This window comes from Neopelma chrysocephalum, unplaced genomic scaffold (assembly GCF_003984885.1).
Source record: "Neopelma chrysocephalum unplaced genomic scaffold, ASM398488v2 Primary Assembly neopelma1_42, whole genome shotgun sequence".
Classification (NCBI taxonomy): domain Eukaryota; kingdom Metazoa; phylum Chordata; class Aves; order Passeriformes; family Pipridae; genus Neopelma; species Neopelma chrysocephalum.
In genome coordinates this window covers 7,276,509-7,296,625 of record NW_020897700.1, presented here as the reverse complement: position 1 = coordinate 7,296,625, position 20,117 = coordinate 7,276,509, and the positions used below count along the sequence as shown (strand labels likewise).

At 41.5% G+C, this 20,117-nt stretch overlaps 1 protein-coding gene across 1 annotated transcript in view; it reads right to left on the bottom strand.

The window, feature by feature from the left end:
- Positions 1-16,402, bottom strand: part of MTNR1A (melatonin receptor 1A) — a 57,299-nt gene extending 40,897 nt beyond the window's left edge. Inside the window, exon 1 of the mRNA XM_027676545.1 lies at positions 16,043-16,402. Coding sequence (XP_027532346.1) covers positions 16,043-16,235 — 193 coding nt within the window. The 5' untranslated portion in view covers positions 16,236-16,402. The remainder of the gene's footprint in view (positions 1-16,042) is intronic.
- Positions 16,403-20,117: the final 3,715 nt, after the last annotated feature.

Below are 20,117 nucleotides of genomic sequence, written 5' to 3'. Positions count from 1 at the left end.
ACAGACAACCTGCAGTCTTCTCAACATGGTCATTAGACATGCTGGTCTAAGGAGAAAACAGGCAAAGCTGCCTGTAAATAACCAGCACTATAAGCTTTCCCAGCAAGTACAGTAGAGTGTGTTTTGGACAAACACTATAAAACAATGTTAACTTCATTCATATGAGCAATCTAACAAGGAGAAAAATGCAGCTCAAGGTCATGTCCTGCTTTCAGCAGAGTCCAGTATCTTCTGCAAAGTTTCTGATTTCAACAGTATGGAAAGTTACAGAAGTGTGGTGGAAGAGATGACAACACTTCACCATTTTACTTCACCTGGTAAAATGAAGATTTTAGGTCCATCTCTGTGAAAAACATCACAGAATTTAGGTACTGATGCAAAAACTGAGAAAAAAATGCATTCTAGGACATATTAGACCTTATTTGAACTGTCATTTGAGTGAAAGTATCCAAAGGCTCTATTTTCACTGAGGCTAGGCAATATGAAGCAGAGAAGTCAATTAAACAGCATGACTAAAGGGGCTGATAGAAAGCTAAAAGAATTCACACGAGCTTTTGAACCTTGTATCACTAGGGAATTATCTTCATGATGTACCTCGATCAAAAGAGAGGTAAATTTAGATAAGAGTTTTAAACAGCATTATATGAAAACGCTGGAAATAAAGACTTTTTAAAGAGAGGCCACTCAACCTACCCCATAGTATCCAATACCTGTAATAATGGCCAGTCTTTATATATATCCAATACCTGTAATCCAGTAACAAATGTTTAGTTAACAGTTGTACTGAAAATATCATCCTGTAGTTGAACCAAGCTGATCAGCTGAACCACAGTCTCATGAAATCCACTAGCTTTGCCATCCAACTGATGCCTTTCAAAATGATAAGGTTTGGAACATTCCCAGAAAAAAATAATGCAAACATCCTCTAATGTTTATCTTCATTGTGTCACCTCATCATAAAACAGCTGTGCAACTTGAGTAGGAAATTGCGCCAGTACAAGAACATCTAATTACACACTTCATTTCAAGGTAATTTGTTGAAGGTGTATTGGACATATTCTTTGGGTAAAACACTTTTGTGAACAAAAGGATTTTATAATAAAGGATATTTGGAGAAAAGTGTTTTAAAGTGATTCATGCATCATGCAAGGTACATTTTCAGAATTTTACACGCTGCATAGAAATGGTTTTAAAAATGTTTGGGAAGATCAAGACTGACAGACTCATAGACCACTCACAAAAGACCAGGGAGAGTACAACACGTGAAAGTCAAAAATTAATATAAGGTTGTCATATTCGAAATACTTACCCAAAATATAAATTCAAAAATTTCTGCCTCAGCTCTGAAATACTACAGAATAAACAACATGGAATTCAGAGAAATTTAGTATGCACTGTATTTAGAGAATCTCTCAAGCTTTTTAGAGGTACTGAAGTCAACATATTGCATTATTATAGATACTCCCTCTATAGAGATAATAGGTCTCACTCAGATAAGGTAGTCCAACATCGTGCTTAAGGATCCAAAAAGTCCAAAATGAAGTGACTGTACTGGTAGCAACAGTTCAGAATAAGGGTAGTTCTTAATACTTTCTCTTGAAAACTTTTACAGTGCCACTGAAGCTGAAAAGCTTCCTTTTTACTAAGCCTAAATATGCCAAACTAGGTATCGTCTGAACAAATGCATCCATCACTGAAATAAATCTAACTGTGCAGCATCTGAAATTCTTTGAGGGGCTATGGGCATTCCTGAGCATTGTACATTTGTCATGATTCATGTAAATCCTTTAAAATCCTTTAAAATATATAAGTTTTAGAAAAATGCATTTTGGCCAATAGATTCAGAAATACACCTAGAAAGGGAAGAACCATAAGTAGCGTGAATTTGTCACAATAAAGGTTAATAAGACAGTCCTAAGGCACCCTCCCAACTACAATTTGCAGTGCTCTGAGTTCAGATTTTTCTAATACTGGAATTTTGAAAAATGTCATATAGTTGAATTTTTTGTTCCATACTTAGAAAGGCCTTACTCTTATTATTTCATTATGTATTTCTGTCACCTTTTTTTGCGTCAGTTTGCGTAACGTATACACTATTACTGCTTAAAGGGCTTTACAGTGTATCAGAGAAAACAGTTAAGACCCAAACAATAGTTAGTTGTATCAGTAAAAGTCATTAGTCATTACTGACAGAAAAATCATCCAGCAATTTTTTTTCCCACAAAACTAGCAAATGGGAATTTCAAGTTCTTGTGAATATCAGGTTCAAAATTATTCTAGCTCCACTTCACTGAAACTAGTACACCATGAAATTTTGAAGGCATTGATGATTCATTAAAATATGCCATCTGTCTGGACAATTAATAAAGCATTGGGTACTGCTTTAAACAGCTTAACTCCAAGCAGACTGTTTTGTCCGGTGGCCATAATCCAAACAAGGACTTGAACAGCAAGAAGCCAAAAACACTTGTTAGTAACACTTTCTAAGATATTTGCAGAGTAATGCTACATTTTTTTCTCTACTTACTATAAAATTCTTATCTTTTGAAATTGCTTTGCCTGAAGTTACGTTCTTGCTGTACTTTCTTCCAGATACTACTAGCAGTAGTTATTAACTGGAATGCTATCAAGACTATCTATTTATGCAGAAAAGACTTCATAGCTGAATATTCCTGGTATTTCTCAATGATTTGTAAACTGAAGGGGTCTGATGTAGAGGCAGAATAAAGTGCTAAAGTGTAATTTTTAAGTCATTGTTTCCTAAGCATAGTCACAGTTTAAAATGCAGCAGGGTTTCACTTAGAACACATGTGTAGAAAAAATTGCCTAGGGACTGCAAAAAGCAGTAGAAGCCAACGGATTTAGCTATTGTCTACACTGACAGCTTTAAAGTCATGACAAAAAGCAAGATCTATGAGAGGATCAAATGAAATGTAATTAATTATAAGCTTTGTCTGGGAACAAATATGAAAGGAAATTCATGACAAATAGGACAAAAATAGAAAAGGACAGTCCTAAAAGCAAAAGTCTCGGGGAGAACAAGAAATAGAGGTCACATTTATGCGAGTGCTCAAAAATTCAGTATTATATATATGGACACAGATTGACAAAAAAGGTCACATCGGAACTTTGAGTATGGATATGGAGTCAATGTAGTCTACAGAGGGCTGGGAAGATGGTTCTGGAAGACAATAAGGAAAAGGGCAACTGATGCCCTTTCATTAGAACTTCAATAGAAGATTTTTGAAGTCTGCTCTTCTGAAGAAGCAAAAATAGCAGCACTGGAGAGAGACTGCTGCCATTTGTTGTTGAAGAGCTGGAAAAACAACCTAAAGCTGCTTGAAACTCCAGAGAAATAAAGGGCAAGAGAAAGTGACAAAATTAACTATGCCCACTTGCATTTATTATTCAGTACTTAAGAGCATGCTGGATAACACGCTCTTTTTAGTTATGAGCAACAAAATGTTTCATTATCCTTGTCGTATAATGAACAAGAACTGAATCAAATGCATTCCCTTAATAGAGCAATCTAAAATGATCAGAAACCTGGTGGAAACAAGATGTCCTGAACAAAAGAGAAGGTCCTTCCGGAAAGCCTCCTTGTAACAAGGCTTATGACGTGATCTAGTACCATGTATATCCATCTCATGGATGGTGCAGAGATATTCTTGAAGTAGATGTACCATTCTGCATGGCAGCTGAGAAGACTTCCAAGTTGGAGCTAAAAACTAAATCAAATAATTAATTTCAGGGCAAATAAGACAGAGTACTTAGCAAAATCATACACTTATCAAATGACACTAACTGCAAAAAAAACCTCTACCTGAAATATTCTGGGGTCTGAAGGGTCCAATTTCTTTTCCAGAAGCAAGAGAAATTAAAGGAAGCAAGAAAGTGTGAGAAAGAACAGCACCGTTTTGAGGCTGTTAACTGAATGACACTCTGAACCAAAATCACCTTGAATGAATGAAAGTTTGCAGCGAGGCCCTTTCTGTCCACCATGAGTACAGTGACTGCTGCAGCTGTAATCACTGGGTGAGGGGTGGAGCTTTTAATCCTGAGAACGGTCTCTGGTAGGACAGACAGACTCTAATCCTAAATAGTTATGCAAGTACACATGCAAGGAAAGCAGTAGTTTACTTGTAATAACTAACTCCATACTTACACCTGTGAGATGAAGGTTGGTTTTAGGATTACAGACCAATTAGTGACCTACTATAGATGAAATATTAACCTAATTTTTCCAGTTACACTGCATTCCTAATTTGTCAGCTCATCTGACCCTTTTCTCACTTTGGTAGAGACTGAGATTTTCTGAATATAGAAGACACAACATAATTTTAATTTACAGATGAACATTAGACAATCCTTTATGTCCAGTGTACTAAAAATGTCAAAATTTTGTGTTTCTAGAAAAAGTATTTAGTCACATACATTTTTACTTATCACATGAATTCACAGAAGTGTTCCTACAAAATAAAGCCTTAAAATAATGTTAGTAAATATGTCTTCAGAATGGGTTTCGGCTTAAATGAAAAATATACTGGAGCTGCCATAGTGTTACTACTGGACATTTCATTTACTTCATCAGAATAACTGTATAAGAGTAGACCAAAAAATTACACAAGCAAATTCATGATTTGGAGGTTTATTTGCAAGACAAGCAAGTTTCATGGTTTTGAGTAAAATAAGCAAACATTCTGTCTAGTCATCACAAAGAATGGTCAGCAATACCAAAGACAGAAACAGATGAAATCTCTGTGAAAATTGAATCTGATCAAGAAAGTTTTGTGAGTAAATATGGGGACAGGAGATAATACAAATACCTGAATATAAGCAAAAGATCTTAGAAATCAATTCACTGCTTTGGTGGTAGTCTATGAAGTTACGTCTGCACTAGAAAGATGTGCTCAGGCAGGTATACTCCAGGAAGAGTCCTGGCAGCAAAGCCTTGTCACTGCAATAGCTTGAGAAAAGTAAAAGAAAAAACCCATTTGAAAAGTTTGCAATAAAGGAATGCATCACTATTGTGACAAATGGGATACCCCAGTACAAAACAAGCACCAATAACAAGCAGATTGCAAATTCTACACCCACTAGATTGCTTAAACTTATCTTTTTTGCTTCATTTTTTTCCATTTGTATTTCTGCATGTACATGCTTGTCACATTCAGTCACATCTTTAGGTCACGCTGGAGATAATGTTTGCTGCAAGTAGTATTAACAAGGTGTAAGTGCAAGCTTTGCACAATTGCATAATTTCACCTAGATTGTTACCAAGTACGCATTAGAAATTCTTACCAGGAATAATTACAAAAGCAGCAATCAATCTCCTTTTAAAATGCTAGTGTTCATAATGGCCCTAAGAACAGTGCAGCATCTCAGCATTCTATTATTAGAGAGCGAATAAAAAAACAGTCTTCACTCTTTCCCATAAGGGAGAGACCCAAGTCAATAACAACTCTTAAAAAAGAGCCTTTTAGACAAAACCTGACAGATCTACCCTCAGTGGAAAAACGTAAGGAAAAAACCAAAACAAACCAAAACGAAAAATTCTGCAACAAACAATTTAGCAAGGATAGTGCAAAGTTACTGTTCAATACAGGAGTGGTCATCTTCATGCCATCATGCCCAATGGGTATGGATTGTCCAAAGAAAAAGAAAAATTATAGGATGAGCAGATGCCCAACAAATTCCTAGAAACATCCAAAAAAGTATTTGAAGAAAAGTGGGTATGTTACATAAATAAGAGTGTCTATGAACAAGACAAGTATTATGCCATAAAAAACATGAAAATCAAGGCAGTTTTCCACCAACTAACAAAATGTTCATAGTTGACAGTATTACCAGGCACTGCAGACATTCCCAGTAGTGGCATGCACCAAATGGACAAGAGAAAAAGGAATCAGAAGAGCTGCAAAAACCAGGAGTAGTATGTAGATAAACTTGTAAGAGAAGATGCAAAAGAAATGTCCAATTATTTGCCAAAAAATTGTTCAAAAACTATTGCTGCAAGAGCAAGAAAATCTGACTGCATTTTGAGCTCTACATTAGGTATTTAATATATGCTGCGACACAAATGCTGTCTTCTCCATACTTACCAATATACAGAGGACATGAAAAGCTCTTTTACCCAGCTTGATGAAGATTACTATGTTATCTCTGTAGTCCCGAACACTTGCATCCTAAATAGTTAGAATGAGTCTGGCCAATGAAAATTACGTTTACATGACATCGATACAAAGATCCCTCTGGCAGCTGTCTCATAAGCATGGGTTACAAAACCACTGAAACTGTTCTAATTTAGCCTAAGAACTAAAGCCACCACCTCTGCGTGGGTGGAGGAAAGGTAGGGAAAGATTACTGTACTTCCTTCCCATCAGGCATGCTGAATATTGTTCTCCTCCAGATGAGAGATGTTAATTTCAAGAGAATGTGTATATTCACAATCAATATACAAAAGTATGAGTTACAAGTGCCAGTGGATGCTGTATTAAGGGGAAAAAAATGAAAAGGTGTAATCTGCAAAAATACCCAGTTAGAGGAAATGTTTCTGGATGTATCTGTATCTGTAAATTCATGAACCCAAACTATATACAAAATGAAACAACCTTTGGCTTGAATAATTTCTGCAACATGGTAAAAACCAGTAGGATTTGCACATGCTTTAATATAAATGTGTTTCTGTACATATCCAAAACAAGACACAGCCAGTGCTAAGAAAATCCTTAGCGACAGGTGTTGGAATGTGTTACATCATCAGGAATGGAGAATAAGATGGATTTATAAGCACTGCAGTGATTCTCAACAGTACATTTTTTTAGACAAGAAAAAAAGAAAAAACAAACAACAAAAGGAGAGCTGAAAAATTAGTGGTCACAGATAGTTGGATTGATAAAAGAAATTTCCAAAGGAAATTCATACATATATATGATGATGTAATTTGCAACAGAACCACCAGACAATCTGTACAATGAGGCTACAGCAGCAAAACCCCAATTCTGAGATTTTTTTGCTTAATGGACATATTAAAGAACTGTGAGTTCCTAGAAAGAAGAAGAGGACAAAAATATCAGAGATATATTTATTTGATCTAACCAAACAACTCTAGCACAAGCAAATTGTCCTTGACCTAAGTAACACAATTTTCATTGGTAACCCCAGAAAGGACAGCATTGCAGTAACAATCATTGATGGTCTCCTGTGTTTTCTTTATTCCCAGGTGTGTTCTTGAAGCAATTTTCAGAAGTAATAGCTTGCATACCTCCTACACATGAAATTCTAAGTGGCTTCTCACGATGCACCCACCTCACGATATACAGGTCAGGCATTTACGATCCTGATCTGTAATCAGCTTTATTGCAAGGATATCAGTGATCCAACCAGTGATCCTGTTCTGTCTCCAGAGTTATGGTAGATTTCTCTACTTACCGCAATTTGGGTTTAAGGCTGTTAGCAGTAGAGCAGCCTTCTTACTCAGTGGCAAGTACCGGAGGCAGAAAAAGTGAAGGGAGACAGGCGCTGACCTTGGTAAGAGATCTGCTATTGATTTCAGTAAAACCACAATTTCGCTTTTAGGGAAGGTGTTTCCAGAGATCAAGCATACTCCTGGACGTGGTTGTTCTTTTGCAAAAGGGGAAAAGTTATTGGGTAAAAAGACTAACAGATTTTGCTATCAACCTTTCTTTGACTAGCAAAATGACAACCAAGAGGTGATGTTTTTATTCTCATTACAAGAACAGAGAGCTGTTAAGTAATGCTATGTAATATTGGTACAACAGCAAAAGCACATAAAACTGACAGAAAATACATTTAGGCAATGAGAACCATACAATGGTTTGGGTTGGAAGGGACCTTAAAGCTCACCTAGTTCCAACTCCCTACCATGGGCAGGGACACCTTCCACTACACCAGGTTGTTCAAAGCCCCATCCAACTCGACCCTGAACATCTCCAGGGATAGGCTATCCACAACCTTGCTGAGCAGCCTGTTCCAGTGTCTCAACAATCTTATTCAGTTGGAATAAAGAGAAAGGCGATTCTGAAAGGATTTCTACAACACCTACAACACCTAGATATTCAATTTAATGATTGAAAAGGTCCCTTTCAATCCTGTGTTCTAAGTTAGAATTAATTCAGTGATAGTGATTTAGGGAAGGTTCAGAGATGTAATATGGAATAATGGGAATTTGGGGAAGAACCTAAGTTTCGAAAAGTAAGTTAAAATTATGTGAACCTGCATGTTAGTCACAGGCATTACAGCACATTGCAATACTCAAATCACAGAATGCAGACCTCAGCATTAGAGAGTCAGACATAATCTGGAGACATATCTTTAATGTAAATAATTACTATAATTAAGACAGAGCATATTAATGTAAAATACACAAAACTTTTTTTTTATTTAGAGACCATTAATTCTTTATCCAAAATGAAACAAAAATGCAATTGAAAGTAAATAATTCATTTGCCTTTATGGAAACTGACTCTTCGCAATATCCAAGTCCCATATTTTCAACAATATCCAGTCTCAAAATAAGCCTGTGGATGATGTTACCTAAAAAATACCCGAAGAGTGCTGAAGGAGAATAAAAAGGCATTGTAATTCTTCATTTTATAAGTGATTTTTTCATGTTTAATTGAAGTGGCAAACACTGGTTGTTAATGAGGAAAACTCATGTAAAATTCCCTTCAGTAACCCTAACACAAAAATGTCACACCCTAACTGTATTGGCCTAAGAATACTCTTTCACCTACAAAAATGAAAACACTTCTTTTCTCCCAAACACAGACAGGGACATGAGTGTGTCCTTAAAAATCAAGTAAGACTGAGGAGTAGAAAACTGTTTTCACTTAGTCTGAAAAACAGAAACATAAAATAAGCCATATAGCTACTACTGAGGGAAAAGGACATTTATGATTTTTCTCCAGAACACAGACAAAGATAGGTACCTGGTGGTAAGTTCTGCATGCTGTGACTGGGTACCAATTTTCAAAGCTGATCCCTGTACTCGTGCCCGTTCCATCACTTTGGTCCAATGCTATGGAGTTGGCCATCTTGTCCGGCTAAATAACATAGCATAGTTCTGACAGTTGTACTATAACGGCAGTAGGTTCATACTTGAGTGCAGCTGAAATGGCTGACTAAAAAAGTAATGTTACTGATTCACCCCAAACAATACCAAGCATGGAGCTGACCTCTCAGAGTACCTCTGCTTGGTAACCTCTCCATTTTGCTAACCTTGCATCTGCATCCCAAGGCAAAAAAAACCCAGTACATAGTCTGCTCAACTTCCACAACAAAGGTAGCTAAACAGGTAGTTTAAGGTATGGACACATAAAATATGATTAATCTGAAACCATCCATAAACGATTCCAGCTGCTTAGTACATATTTGATTAGAGAATTTCAGTGCTTGGTCACACAGAAGGGTTTGAAATCAGCTGCTTGTTTTCTCTCTTATTTTGGAGAATAGGGGTCCTTAGGAGTTCGGGTAGAGAAGTGAAGCATTGATGGATGTTCTTGGAACTCTAGCACTGGAAAAGACGAGGAGTCCTCCATAATCAAGAAAACCCAACCCACCACTCTGCCCAAAACCCAGACAACCGAGTTCAAGCCCCAAACTCAAGGACAGACTCTGAGATAATCTAGAGCTGCAGTTTTATGATCATCAGTAATCTAATACCTCTTCTCCAAACACCATATATAACTATATGACCTGCTACTATACTAGATCATTTGTAAAATGAAAAGAATGAGCTGAGTCTTTTACTTCTGGTGCAAGGAAGGGGTATAAGTTTGCCTCCTCTTTACAGATAAATGTCATTAAAAAAAGAACTGCAGAACATGAAACTTTTTACACATAGTGGTCAGTTGTCACCACAAAGCTATTTAGAAGCTACAAAAGTCACTATCTAAACGTTGTAAATAGATTTATTGATTACCCTCAGTTTCTGCTCTGCTTCAAAAGAAAAGAGAGTAAGAAGGTTGCAGCATGTTTGTCATCTGAATTTAAGGGCACTGGTAAGGTTTTCTTTGTATGTTTGATCCAATCTTAAAAAGATAATCAGACCTTTATTCTGTCATTTAGGTATGAACCTTGATTATCCCACTGAACTATAATATTTTCCATCTGTGTGACTTCAGGAGGGCTAGATTTTGAAAGAACACTTGTTTAGTAGTAGCATTTGTATTACAGTCCCAAGCATTATTTAACTACACATGTTAAATACATGTTTATTTGTTCATTAAGTAAGCTTTGTTAAAAAATTGTGTTCTCTTGTCCTGAAGAATTTGAGTTACCCTTGTCCTTCTGAAACAGAGGTTGGTAATTGTTTCTCAGGAGTGGAAAATGTGGGATTTAAGGCAGCACACAGATGTGACTAGAAGAAAAACTGCCAACAGCAAGGGTGACAAGTTATTATTGAGGTTGCAAAACTAAACTGTGATGCATAGCATTGGATTGACACTGCAATGTTTTTATTGCCCCAGGAAAGCAAGCCTCACTGTAGAAAGAGAACAGACATTGTCACATCAGCACTGGATGCCTATTCTTGGTAGTATTTTCTGTCACTAACCTAGACTTCCTGATGATGTCTTACCCTAGAAAGACATGAAGTTTCTATGTTATAACATGACAGAAAAGTGGATAGTGTAAAAAGAAATAGAAAAAGGAGGTAAGAGTAGAAGCAGATCAGAAATTGCTAATGAAAAGATTAAAGATGCAAAAAAAAACTTAATGAGAAAAGGGAGAACCCATCAAAAACATAACCTAAAAGAGATAGCAAATAGCAGAACATATCAGTACCACCGCCCACTGGCAGTAGACAAATAGAAAAAGCAATGCCTCTAAATACTTCAAAATGCAGAAAGAATCAATATCTGAGTTTGACAGACACATTAGTAAGAACAAATTATTAATTATTTGAAATACTCATCTCTACGTTTGGTCACCAGCACAGCACCATTTAAACAAGTCTTTGAAGTAAACCTTTGATTCAGTAAAGTATTCAATCAAAACCAATCTGTGGAATGACTTTATTGAAACTGTACTTTTATGCTCAGTTCTTTTCAACAATGGGCAAAGTTCAGCATCTCTACTAGACATTTTCCCTTCTCCCAAACAGCTTACCATTTTTAATACTGGAAGTTATTAATTTCTGAAATAATGTTCACTGCCATCAACATCTCAGTTTTTATGAGAACCCTGAATTTGTGCTACTGCTTGATCTTCTACAAGTTCTCCTCCTCGAGTCAAGTATTTGTCGGGCTACCCAGTCTCTCAGGGCACAAAAATGAAGTCCAAGGATCACCTGTGACAAAAAGAATGACTCCATTAGTCTGAACTCACAACAGGAGTTTTATTTATTAGATAAAACAATCTTTACTATAGCATTTAACATTATAATTTTAAAATTAAAAAACAAAACGTCATCAAGAACAATACTTTTCTGAAAAGGCTTATGATATCTCCAATCTGACTATCAAAAGATAGCTCCAATTTACATTCTAGAAAGTGCAGTAAGAGAGGAACACTCTTCAACTGGATTCTTACACTGCTCAAACTGAAACCCAGGACCTGTTTGAAAAGCCTCCACAATGGAATTCTTACTGATAGATTCCCATCCTCAATTCTGCAATGACTGTTTTATTTAGCAAAGACTGAATTAAAAAACAAAACAAAACGTAAGTAGCTGTGTTCCTTAGTTCTTTCAAAAGTAACTTCACTGATCTTGGAGATTACACTTGAGTTTATTATTCTTGTTTGCACTCACAGAGCTGTCTTCACAGAACTCTTGGACCTAAAAGAGGTGAGGCAGATTGAGCATACAAACACTGGGGTTTTTCCCTTTTTCACTGTCATCTCATTCAGAAAAGTATTTACCACACATACATAGGTTTAAGCATGTGTGCAATCCTAGTGAAGTTAACTGCATCTTGCTCTAGGGGCCTGAGGCCTCAGCAATATCAAACTTCCTCTCTGCTTTCCTTACTATTAACAAAACAAAGAGCTTTAGCAACAAAACATTTGGGCCAAGGACATGGAAAACTGGGAAAAAGTACAGAACCCCAAATACACCTAGCACAGAACAGAGATAGGTGAGAAGGGTGAATGCAGCTTTCTGCCCTGATGTGGTAGGTGCTAGTTACCAGCTTGGCACCAGTCCCTGTATTATCCCAACCCCTGTCAGATGTTAGCAGGTAGAACAGACACAGAAGAGTGAGGGTGAGACTGCTGGGACTCTTCTTGCCTGCTGGAGGCTCCCTTCTCACACAGGGCTCTGTTGGAAGGGTAGTCAGGGAACCTCTGGACCTCAACATATAAAGTGCCCAGGAAAAAGCAACCCACCAGGCCAAGATAACAGTTTCAAAAGGAAGAGAAAGAAGATCAAGAGGTGTGATAGCACTCAAGAAAGCTTTTTTCATTGACCTTAAGAATGGTCCAGTTCTGGAATCATTACCCAAATCCACCATCACCAAAATGACAGGTGCATTCTAACTGACATTTTAACGTCACAACTCATAAACTAATCTCCGTAGTCAAAGACAGAACTGCTCCCTCACCTTGTTCTTGATGCATTGTTTTTCTTGGTGTGGGTAACAAAAAAGGCATAAGGATACCAGCAATCACCAAATTTGTGTGCAGTATCACATAAACCACTTTATATGATCTCTTTGGTTTTCTGAGGTGCTCTAATTAAATGTAGATAGTTTCAAGTAAAAACTACACTTTTTGCTAAAAGTACCAGTAGTTCTTTAATCCACCTTCCCTAATGCTAGTTACTTCATCATTTCAGGGTGGAAATGTTGAATGACCTTATTTCTGATGTATGAATATTAGTAATGGAAAACAAGACACCTTAGGATGATTTACACAAAACTTTTTTAAAGTGAGCTATTCTTATTCTTTTAAAAAATTAATTATTAAAGAAAGCATATCAGTTTAAAGTTCAAGATGTATGAATGTGCTATCAAGATATAGTCATTAAAATCCTTATGCCTTGAATGTTTCCCTTGAACTTTGTGTCAAAGTTAAAAGATCACAGACATCATAAACCAAATTCAGTCTTTGTGTAGGTCAGCATTAAATTGCAGCTGTTCCCATCAGGACTGAATTGGTGTCAGGCACCTCTCAGATTACAAAGCCACCATAAAATTAAAAACAGACCAGAACTATGCAACTTATTACAAGTCAAGTACATTAAATAAAAGAGGATCCTACCAGTTGCATCATCAGCTTCTGTGTCTAGAAGAGCATCTACTGAAGCCATGCTTGTGCCTATGAAGGAGTCTGTAGTATCAGATACTCCTCGCTTGCTGAGACAAACTTCGAGTTACTGACTTCTCTGCTTTGATCAGTGTCTTTTACTAACCTTCTGACTGTCAGGAAGGTTACATCACTTGTTGAGAAGGTTTTTCTAGGCCTTCCTACTATTCCCCAATGTACTCTTAAAATCATAAGTCCACAGGTTCAATTTGCAGTTATCTTCCAAAAAATATTTATATAATAGAGAGTAGGACAGAGATGTAAGATGTTTTCCCCCACCAAATCCACCTTTTTGGTAAAGTGTTAAAATACTCTTTATTTCTGTTAGTCCTCTCTTGCAAAGAGGGAAGAAAATCTTCAGTGAGATACATTTTCTTCAGGAGGCATCTTCTGTTCCTCCCTGACCTTTTTCCGCTGGAATTTTCATCCTGTGTCCTTTTTCCTCAATAAATATGCCAGCCATACTTATATTAATATAAGTTGTTGCAAAACCAGAATTTCCTTTCTTTTTACATCTCTCTAGAAAGTCGTAACTGTCTTTGACATTACCAAGTTACAAGCTAGTTGTATGTATAAAGCAGATTATTTTCAATATAATTCCTTCCTGAATAATCTGAATTAGCGTAAACAAGATTTAGGAGACTTTAGTCTTCATACTTACAAATATTAGGCCAGAGTTTTCTAAATACTTATGCCCTGTCTTAAGTTTACTTGCCTGAGTAACCCCTTCTTAACTGAAGGTCAAATTTAATAGTGGTGCTCACATAAGTAAAGTTATGTCCAGGCATAGGACTTTGCAGGATTAACCAAAAACACTTAGCACACCTTTTTGAATCTTATCAATTATGTTATTTCCAAAGTTTCCCTTTATCCATGTACTAAAACATCCATATTTAAAAAAAAAAAAAAACCACAAAAAACTTAACATTAAAAGTTTGCTATTTTTTTGCTAAAAAGAACTATAAGCTATTTATCATCTAGTACAAAGTATCTACTTGTTTTTATTAATCCTTAATTTCAGAGGGTAAATCATTATCTAGTTCACGTTCCAGTCTCAAATAGTTTATGTTCAGAAGAATGCTCTATTCCCCTGGCTGTAGGAGATTACTGTTGCCAGTTTGCTGCAGTTCTTAACAGCCACTATGACAGAAAAGGCAAGAACAAGAAATGCAGTAAGAGTGAGCAAGTGAGCACGTGTTGAGTTTCAAGAGGGATTACATGAGATGTACAGCAGAGAGTATGCACACACATAGAGCCCAATGATTCAGTTGTTTCCAAAAAACAGGCACCACGTTTATTTCAGACTTACTACCAGACACGTTTGTATTGCAACTCCCCACAGAAGTGCTGAGCAGATAGTAAATCGATTTACTAATTGAGGAGGAGAAGAATATCGCCCTTTCCCCTAGTGTAGCCCCAGTAATATGCCTGTCTCAACCCTCTCTTCCCCGCATCTGAAAATATCCCAGGGAACAAGAGTAGTCAAGTGCTGACTTGGACTTCCGGAGTTTGAGTCTCCTCTCAATTACACACTATTGCAGTGTGTAACCCTGCCAGCTCCAGTGAATGAGATTTCTGTCAATGAAAGCAGGAAGCAAATATAGCTTTTAGAATTTACATCAGTGGCAACCACAGGGAGAAAAAAAATAAAATTTGTTACTCTTCGTTTTGATCTTGTGTGTGGCATTCCACTGTGGCTGAATAAAACTGAAATGTACAATGCATTTGAATTACCTGAATTAACCTTAGAAAGTTCATCATGCCACTGTTTGCCAGAGTCCAATACTAGCTATCTTAGGCTAGCTCACAGCAAAGCCTGGGCTCAAGTTCCACCTCAGATGAATTTTAAACCACTAGGTAATGAACTTAGTGGAGTAATAATGAAGACCCTGAGAGCTCAGTTGTGAAAAAAATAAAAGCAGCTTCCCAGTTGTCATGGAGTGAAATTCTGCTTTCATTAACAGTGCAGCTCTCTTCGCATGCTTCTGTATTTTTTTCAATGAAACATGCACAGGATTTAGAGTGCACAGATTTGGTACACGTGCGCAGCAGCTGGTCTGACATGATAAAGCAGAATGAATCTGAAGAAGTTCCTGCCTGTCTGACCAATAATCCATGAACTAAGAGGGATTTACTCAATAGGCCAGCACAGATTCTATCCTGTCAAAATTAGAGTTTTACTTTTTTAAAAAACGTGCCTAAAGCTGTTTTCTGCTTCCCATTCCCCAAAGACCTAGACAGCAAGTAGGAGGTAAACAAAGCAGGGTGAGGGAATTGCCTGAATCCTGCAATGTTTATAATTTCGTATTTGCTTGATTTGAAGCTCCAACCATAGCATTTGTTACTGGAGACATTTCTGTAACTCAAAGAAAATCAATCAGAAGAATAGCATCCAGCATACACAGACACACACTGTATGCCACAGCAGCATCCCCAGTATGGTGACTACATTTCATTCTTAAGTACGGCTTACTTGCCGTTCTCTTTTGCTAGGTGGGAACCGCCGAGAGCTAAAAATAGCACCACGACTCGGTGGCGGGAGCTAAAAATACCCTTTCCCGCTCGATTACCGACTCGGCAAGGAAGACGAAGCCCTTAGCATCTGTCACAGCCTGTAACCGCCAGCTGAGGATGCGAGCAGAGCCCAGCCCCGGAGTTGCGCGCCCGGGGAAAGTTTTACAGGCAGACGAAGCGGCCACAGCTCCGCGACCCGGGGCCGCGGACCTCCCCCACCCCAGCCCGGGCGGCGCCCCCGGGCCTTCCCATTGCCCCTTACCCGCGTTTCGCAGCTTCTTGTTGCGGTAGACGGAAAGAACGACCAGGAGGTTGCCCAGTAGGTCTACCACGATGGTGAAGATGAGGATGGCGGCCAAAGTGGAGGTCACCCAGGGCTGGCGGCGCGGGGCACCCTCGGCCGGCGGGTCCCGCGGGAGGACGGAGCTGTTCAGCTCGCTCCCGTTCAGTCTCATCCTGCCGCTGCCCCTCAGGGCAAAGCCGAGTACGGGTGAAGCGGGGTCGCTCCCTGGCGCTGCTTCCCGGTAGGGCAGGTCGGGGCGGGGGGCCCGGACACAGCCGCCCTCCGCCGCGGGGCTGCCCGCCCTAAGGCGGAGCGGGGCTGGCGGGAGCGCCTCCCATGGCCACCGCCGCCACTCGAGCTGGGAAGTTTCCCCAAAGTGTGCATGTGCCGCGCCGGGACACATTTATAGGCTCCCCCGCCCGCCGCCCCGCCCCGCCCGCCGCCACCGCTGCCGCCAGGTGACACCGACCGCCCCCGCGCCGGCACGTGCGCCGCCGGGGGCTCCGTCTGCGCCGCGCGGCCCCGCAGCGCCCCCGCCCGGCACCGCCCCGCCACCACCGCGCGCCGCTCCCCATTCATGCTCCCGGCCGCTCCATTCAGCGCCCGCCGCTCCATTCAGGCGGAGGCGCGAGAGGGACCGACGGGGGTTGCTGTCTGCGGTTGGGTGGTTTGCAGCGCTCGCCGCTATTTTTAGCTCTCCTGGTTAACGCCGGCTCTTAATTAGGCGCTCGCCGGACTCCCTTCCTCTCCTCCCCCTCCTTCGTTTAACATCGCACCCGCACGGTAACGTGAGCGCGGCAAGAAACCTCCCATCGGGGAGCGTGTCGGGGCTGCTATAAAAAGCTCCTCGCGAAGCCGAGCTGGCTGGGCGGGGGGGGGGGGGGCGTTTGAGGACCCGCATCCCAGGAGCACCACGTGCTGTTACAGCAAGCGAGGCGGCGGGGGCGACACACACCCCCGCACCCCCTCCTTCCTCCCCTGTAGCGCTTTCTCCCCCGTCCCTTCGGCAGCGGGGACAAGCTGCACCGGGAAGACAGAGAGCAAGGTAGCGGGGATGCCCTTTGCCACCCCTACGAGCCCGCTGAGGGCTGGCTCCGCTGTTCCCCAAAAGCAGCGCGGAGGGAACAGGGAACCATTGCCCAGCCGTGAGGAGGACCCAGTTCAGTGAATGGGGTATCCCTTCACCCCCTCGTGCGGTGGAAGCTGCGGTAAAAAAAAAAAAAAAATAAAAAAAAATAAAAAAATAAAAATTAAGGCATTTGCTTGTGGCCGATTCTTCTCGCTTACGTTGTATAGAGCTATTGAAAATCTGTGAGCAAGCTGGGCGTGGGAATTACTCTCCCATTCAGGATAATGGGCTGCGAGCAAGGATGGCAGTGCGTGCTGTCCTCCGCGGAGTGCAGGGCTGGGAGCGTCGCTGGCGGCCAGGGGCGACCCCGCGCACTGCCATCTCGGACAGAGCGCTTCTGGGGGGCTGCGGCTGGGAGTACCCTGAACCGCAGAGGGAAAGGGGGGAGTCCGCGGTGAGAAAGGGGAGAGAACGCAGTGGGAAGTGGGGGAGTCCGCGGTGCGAGCGCGGGGCTCCTGAGGCGGCGTAGCCTCCACGGGGTGCTGCGCAGGCAGTGTCCCTGCGGGATCTGCGCGGGGCAGGAGGGGCCCCTGCGGCCGCAGCCTGCCCTCAGCCGCCCAGCGGTCACGGTGCTGTATCCAGCGGCAGTCCGAGGTTAGGGATAACCAAAGTGTGACCAATAGTTACGTAAGGGCGGCGGGTGTGGCAAGCAGCCGCGGGAGCAGCCGGTCCGCAGCCGCGGAGAGGCGCGGAAAGGCAGGGCGGCGGCAGCAGCAGCGGCGCTCCCGCCCCGGCGGGCGCCGCAGTCCCGGCTCACACGGCTGGGCTGTGCTGGGCTGCGAAGGTGGTGAGTGGCAGGGAAACCCCGAGCTTCCCATTCATCCAGGGTTTTCTTTCACCACCGCGGGCGGCGGAGCACGGAAACAGCGGCTTAGCCTCCCGCTGGTGAACGAGACCGTTTTTGTTCCGTGGAGGAGTGATGATTATTTGATCACTTACTGGCTTATTAAGTGCTCAATATTCCAGTAGCGTTTTTCCCCCCCGCCCCGATAAACAGAGGATCCGGGGAGATGTGTCAGCACTGCAGAGCATTCCTTCCAACTCCTTCCCGAGGAGAACAGAGCCCATCACTGGAGATGGATAGCAGCAGCCCGAGTACAGGGGAGGTTGCAGGAGGAACACCCCCACCCACCCACCCCAGCGCTGTGCCGCAGCTCCTGGGCAGAGGGTGGTTGAGCACACCCTGACATCCACATTTACCTGCCGCCCCCCCACAACCTCCTCTTGCAGGTCAGCACATGTGTCCGTGTGGGTGCATAACAAGTAAGTTATCAAGCTGTGGGAGAAGATTACAAATACGAAGAGCCAGTATCAGGGGGCCATCAGATCAAGGGCAGGTACACGTGGAGACAGGCAGAACTGTCTGGTCCTCAGTAAACCTCAGCAGGTGTTTTGCTGGACAGGAGGGGCTGGCTGCCCAGGGAGAACTGTGAAGTTTCACAAGGTCAGGTATTTTTAACCAGAATTTAGAGCAATGATGAGGATCAGCCCAGGATTTTGCTTCAAAAAAAAAAAAGGATTCTGGTCCATGCAGGGACTGCTGTCATTTGTCTCTTTCCTGAGATGTTCAGTGACATGTTTGCAACTTAGGCCCACAGGGGACTGGAGACATCACTCCGTCTATCCCATTTTAGTCTTGTGACAAGACTGTACCCTGGACCAAAGAAAGGTTACTTGTGCTGGTGAGAGCAATGCTCAGGGAAGGGAATGCCTCCTGAAAAGGGAACTGAAGAGGTTCTATCAGAAAACCTATCAGAGCTAAGGGTGACTGTTACGACCCGCCCCATGAAAAGGGGAGGGGAGGTAACTCAGGTTTTCTATCAATAATTCCCTTGGGGTGGATTGAAGTGAAGCGACACTAAATAATCGGTGTCTGAAAACATATATTGACAAAATTTATTTTAACAATTTAGTAGCATTTTTTGGGTGTTGTCATCGAACCTTTTGGGGAGGGAGAAAAATGCATAGGGGAGAGAAAGACAGGGTAAGAGTAAGGGAGAGCAAAGGAAAAGAAAAGATGAGAGTGGTAAAAGTTTATATAGTCACCGCCCACTGGATCCAGCGATGTGATGTGGTAGTCCTGAAAGCTTGATTTGCAGGCGGCGGGGGGAGAAGGAGAAAAAAGCACTCCCCCAAACTCCCAAAGTCACCAGTCAATATCTACATCCTCAGCATGCTTTTGCACCTCCCCCAAGGCGGGGAGCTGTTCTCATTGGGTGGTATCCCTGGCCGTGCCATGAACCGCCAACATTTTCCCGCCTCTTGGCAGAGTTGAGGGGCAACTCTGCAACAAAACCCCCAACGTTTTGGCGCGGAGTTCACGTGAAGGGCGCGGTAAACTCAGCTCTTCCCGCCTTTTCGGGGCTTGACACCTTCAGCACTGGAGGGGGGGATGGGCCCAGTTGCCCATCAGAGGCACACTGTGAAAGTCAAAAGCCTGCAGAAGTCTCCTTAGAATGCATAAATCATTAACTGTTTCAGTCTCTGACAGGTGACCCAAGCACCAAGGGCCATGATACATTGAGAAGTCTTGCGCTATTGCTCCATGTGCTGACTTTGTTTCCTGGAGAGTGGGAGATGAGCATAAGGATGTTGGTCACTCTCCAGCAAGAACCACTTTCCCATTCCCACCAGGGAATGGGACAACCTTCTCTTTCCTCCCTCTCACCTTGACAGAGACACCTCATGCTAGAAAATGCTGACCTCTAAGGTTTTACAATTGTTTATTCACATTTTGGAGAGTTAGAGACTTTTATATGCCACTCAAAACAAGCTGTGAAAACTGCAGAGGAGCAGATCTAAAAACATCAGGCTATTTCACAGCAATCAACATTCAGCTGTGACATCATATAAACATATTATCCCCTAAAAAGACTTACTTTTTTATGTTTATTCCATTTGACTTATTTAATAAATGTTCACCAT